Genomic DNA, 4,331 nt, shown 5'->3' with positions numbered 1-4,331 from the left:
AGTACATTGAAAAAGTAAATTTACATTGAGTATGCAAAAAAGTAGAGAGAGAAAGTAACTAAAGTACATGCGAAAGTAAAAATTTTATGAGAATGTTAAATTTGCACAAATATTTTTGCAAATGTTAGAGAATTTTGGTAAAAAAATAATATTAATAATACTTGAAAAAAGCAAATGTGACTAACATTTCGAATCACGAAAAATGACAAAAGTGACTATCAATCAGAGACGGAGGGAGTAGTATAAATGAACAGATTAATATGATTACCGCTAAATTATAGTGTTAAATTACAAATAAATAAAGGCGTTCGTAACCATGTATGAACATATACTAGTATATTTCTAGAAAAACATTTCAGACAATAGCAATAAGTACCAACTGAAATAGCAGAAAAGATAGATTGTACTTAAAAGTACATTTCAAATTCCAAACAGTACAACAAACATAAATAAAAGAAAACACCAAATTAAACAAGTCTGCAGTCTTCTGCTGCCAACATAAAACAGAAATTAAAACACAAATTAAAGGATGCTGATATCCAGATTAAACCCCGTCCTAGAAAGTGCAAGCATTGGGAGGTATTGGCTGATTGACATCATGAAGGCAATAAGTCAGCTCGGCGAGCCTAAGCCACTCCAATCTTCTATGCAGACTGAACCTTTCATCATTCCGATAGTCAATGTGATCAGTTTCCGGGTCTATATAATTTAATCCATTAGGCAACCCAAATACGCTATCAGTTGAATCTTCATCATCATTTATTGCATCATTTTCTTCAGGTGTCAGCACAGTTTCTCCAGATGTAACCTCTTCATCTTCACCCTGTGGTTGATGTGGTTGCTGTGATCCTCCTGGCGGGCTGTCAGCCTGTCGTCTGCGCTCTCTAAAAGCTATTGCTGCTGGTGCTGGTGGTGGTCGGCGAACAAAGTTTGCAATTGACATCAGACTCTCTGTATACCCAAGGATACTCATGTCTCCAGGGACATAAAGTGATCTCATTTCTCTTGTAAGCAAATCATACCAAGTTATTACGTCTAAGTCGGCGTAATTGCTGAACACAATCTTCCTGTTCTTCCACAGCACCATCTGAAGGCTGAAGCTCACCACATCAGGCAGAGTGATATACTCGCGCTTTTCCCAGTACCCTGTCGGACCATACTTCTTCAACACCCATACATGCATACCTCTAGTATGCTGGATCATGTCATCTAGATAATACAAGGTAGGGAACACATTGTTGGAGCCCTGATCCAAGAACCCATGACAGTACTTTGTCTCATCAGGCAGAGGGGTTTCGACGAACTTCTCATCAACCATGTCAAATGAGAGAAGATTCGCGAATTCATAGGCAAAATCACAAACAATCCAGTGATGTTTGCGACCATTAGAGGTAGAAGGAGTACCGTAAACCACAGACTTCCTACCAGGCCCAAAGCAGAACCCGGCATCAACATGCCTCCAAGAATTCGCAGCAAGAGAGTACAGCAGTACAATGGCAGTAGTAGTCACCTCATTACGATTAAAACACACAACCTTATAATCATTTGTCACATCATCATACCCAAAACCAACATAGAAAAACCGAAAATGTTTTACATCAGGAAGACTAAAGACTTCCCTAGTAGCAGGGTTCCACAGCAGAAGCACATTTTCATAGGCTTTGCTCAATTGTATCAGAAAGAGGCCGTTACAAGGGCCGTAGACATAGCAGTCTGTAATGATATCGCGATGGGAAATACCATAGCTAGGTGGTTCAGCTTCAACATCAGAAGGACTGAACCTAAAGACGGTTTTTATGGCAAGGTTGTCATAGGATAGGATTGAAATCGAACACGCAGGAAAAAAAGTTGTCAACAGGGCATCACATTCTTGATGATCTTTTGACAGTAGACGCAAACGAGTTGCATAATGAATGGTTGCAAAATCAGTTGAACGAATGATGGATAGCCAATACTTACAGACAGTACTAAGGCGAACCAATGATTTTACAGGCAACCGCGAGATTATCTCTATCAACACATCCTGTGACAATTCCATTTCCCCTGCTCAATTGAAGACCTGCAAATTTTAAGAGTTCAATTTGTAAGAACCCAAAAAAAAAAAAAAAAAAACCATACTGGCTTTTACCACCTACTTTTTATTATTATTATTATTATTATTATTATTATTATTATTATTATTATTATTATTATTATTATTATTACTTCCTCCATTTTTTATTATTGCATCATAGGAGTTGGGTATAAATATTTTGATAGTGGAAAAAAGTAAGAGAAAGAAAGATAAAAATACAAAATTGCCCATGTGATAAATTGATAAATTAAAAAGTAAGTGTGAAAAAACAAGGGTATGTTGGGTATTTGTAGTGTGAACACAAATAATTTTTTTCCTAAAGTGAAAGTATTATTATTATTATTTTATTTTACCACAAAAAAAAAAACAAAAAAATGTTTTTTTTTTACCATTTGCCGTCAGGAACCTTTCATTAAATCTAACTAGAGGTGATAAAAAAAATCGGGCTGAAGCGGCCTTAACATAATTTCTTGTGCTCAAACCCGTAGAAAAGTGGCAAGTTTCTAGGGCTAAAGAGGACTTTTAAGTTTTTTTTTTTTTTTTTTTTTTTTTTTTTTTTTATAACTAAAATTGTGTTTTTAAGGCTTACCCAGCAATCCCTCAAAAAAAAAAAAAAAAGGCTTACCCAAACCTGCCCTATTTTTAGGTCGGATTAGCAAGCCTGATCACCTCTAAATCTAACCTAATTACAAATTTTCTTTTATTTATGTTTCAAAAACATGGTTTCATGAGATTTTGGGGTCATTTTATCACTAAAGAATTCGATTTGATGTCGAAATTGACAAAATAAAATCGAATGTGCCTCGATTTGTGTGTTGCACACTAATCGAGGTATTTTTAAATAAGCAAAACGAGACACTTCCGTTATTTTTTGTCAATCTCGACCTCAAATCGGACCCTTTACAACCAAATTAAATTGAACCCAAAATTTCAAAAACCATGTGTTTCACACGAAAATAAATAAAAAAATAATAATAAATTAAACCATTGCATTATTTAAGGGATTTCCTAAAAGCTGGTGGTGAAAACCGATTTTTAGATTTTTTTTTTTTTTTTTTTTATAATTGTAAAATAAGAAGAAAAAAAATAGTAGATGGTAAAAGCCAATATCAATTTTTTTTTTTTTTTTTTTTTTTTTTTTGGTTGTGGTAACAATCAAAATAACCAAAAAAAAAATTACAGAAAAATAAGCAGCAAAAGCAAAATGCAGTGCTTAAAATGAGATGAATGAGAACTCAGGTAGTTACCAGTGAATTGAAAACGAAGCAAATCGGTACACAGAAGACGAATGGAGGAGACGACGGTGGTGGTGTTTAGGATCTAAAAGGAAGAAGAATGAAGGAGCTTGGGATTGAGAGAAAAGAAGGAAAAGGGGGAGAAACAACCAGAATTGGCAAACCCCTGAGAGTGTGCTCTACACTTGTAATGTTTAGCACATACTCTGTAAGATGATACTTCCTCTGTGGCCCTGTCCTGTTTATATAGTGTTATTTTCAACTTTAAAAAATACGGAGTTACAACTTATTTATTTTGTAAAATAAGTTTATTAGCTAAGAATTAGCTGTATATAGTAAAGATCAGCTTACATTATTTTTTTTAACCGATAATTATTTTTAATACTGAAATAATTACTTTATTAATTGAAAAGACATCCGTCAAATGAAAAAGAAAATTGGATATAATAACAAATACACATCCAATTGAGTCTTGGGGAACAATGAATTTGTTTTAACTTAGTAAGATTTTTGTTTTATTCATATATTCAGTCTAAATTTTATATTTGTTTCGATCCTGCACAAATCTTTACCAACGAATTAATTTGTCATACAATTGTTTCAAATAATCACTAATACAAATATGGTAATGCAAGATAGAGAATTAATGGTAAAGATGTTTTAATTTTAAACGAGTCATTAACGCAGACAAAACGTGTAAGTCTTATCAATATTATCTTAATGAGGATGGATAGAGCTGAGACTGGAAAAACCGCCCACAGTTTTCTTCTCCTCAATTCCAGCGGCCAACAAAACATAACTCCACCCTTAAGAGACAAATAACAAACAAAAACATACTACATGCATGTCTTGTAGATTTATTATAATTGACAGACAAAGGCAATATTGAAATAAGAAAAAGAGTAAGAAAAAAAGTCTAATTTCAAAATAAACGAAACTGTTTTCAGCGTAAAGAGACCAATGAATTCAAGACAAAGAGAGAAACGAGGAAGAGGTGTGGAAGGAGAAGGGAGAAAACCGGA

At 33.9% G+C, this 4,331-nt stretch overlaps 1 protein-coding gene across 1 annotated transcript; it reads right to left on the bottom strand.

Moving 5' to 3' along the window:
• Positions 1-243: 243 nt before the first annotated feature.
• On the bottom strand, positions 244-3,521 carry LOC145626702 (putative F-box protein At5g62660). Its single transcript, XM_081679163.1, has 2 exons — positions 3,322-3,521; positions 244-2,059 (listed from the first exon to the last, which is right to left on the bottom strand). Exon 2 carries the CDS (start codon positions 2,036-2,038, stop codon positions 557-559), a length of 1,482 nt encoding a protein of 493 aa, XP_081535289.1. The 5' UTR covers positions 2,039-2,059; positions 3,322-3,521; the 3' UTR covers positions 244-556.
• Positions 3,522-4,331: the final 810 nt, after the last annotated feature.

Source organism: Chenopodium album, chromosome 4 (assembly GCF_948465745.1).
Source record: "Chenopodium album chromosome 4, dcCheAlbu1.1, whole genome shotgun sequence".
Taxonomy (NCBI): Eukaryota; Viridiplantae; Streptophyta; class Magnoliopsida; order Caryophyllales; family Amaranthaceae; genus Chenopodium; species Chenopodium album.
The sequence above is the reverse complement of the archived record's forward strand: the minus strand, read 5'-3'. Positions and strand labels throughout refer to the sequence as shown.

What these genes read in the sequence shown, in the direction of transcription:
- LOC145626702 (XM_081679163.1), bottom strand. Translation starts at nt 2,038, where the DNA reads ATGGAATTGTCACAGGATGTGTTGATAGAGATAATCTCGCGGTTGCCT.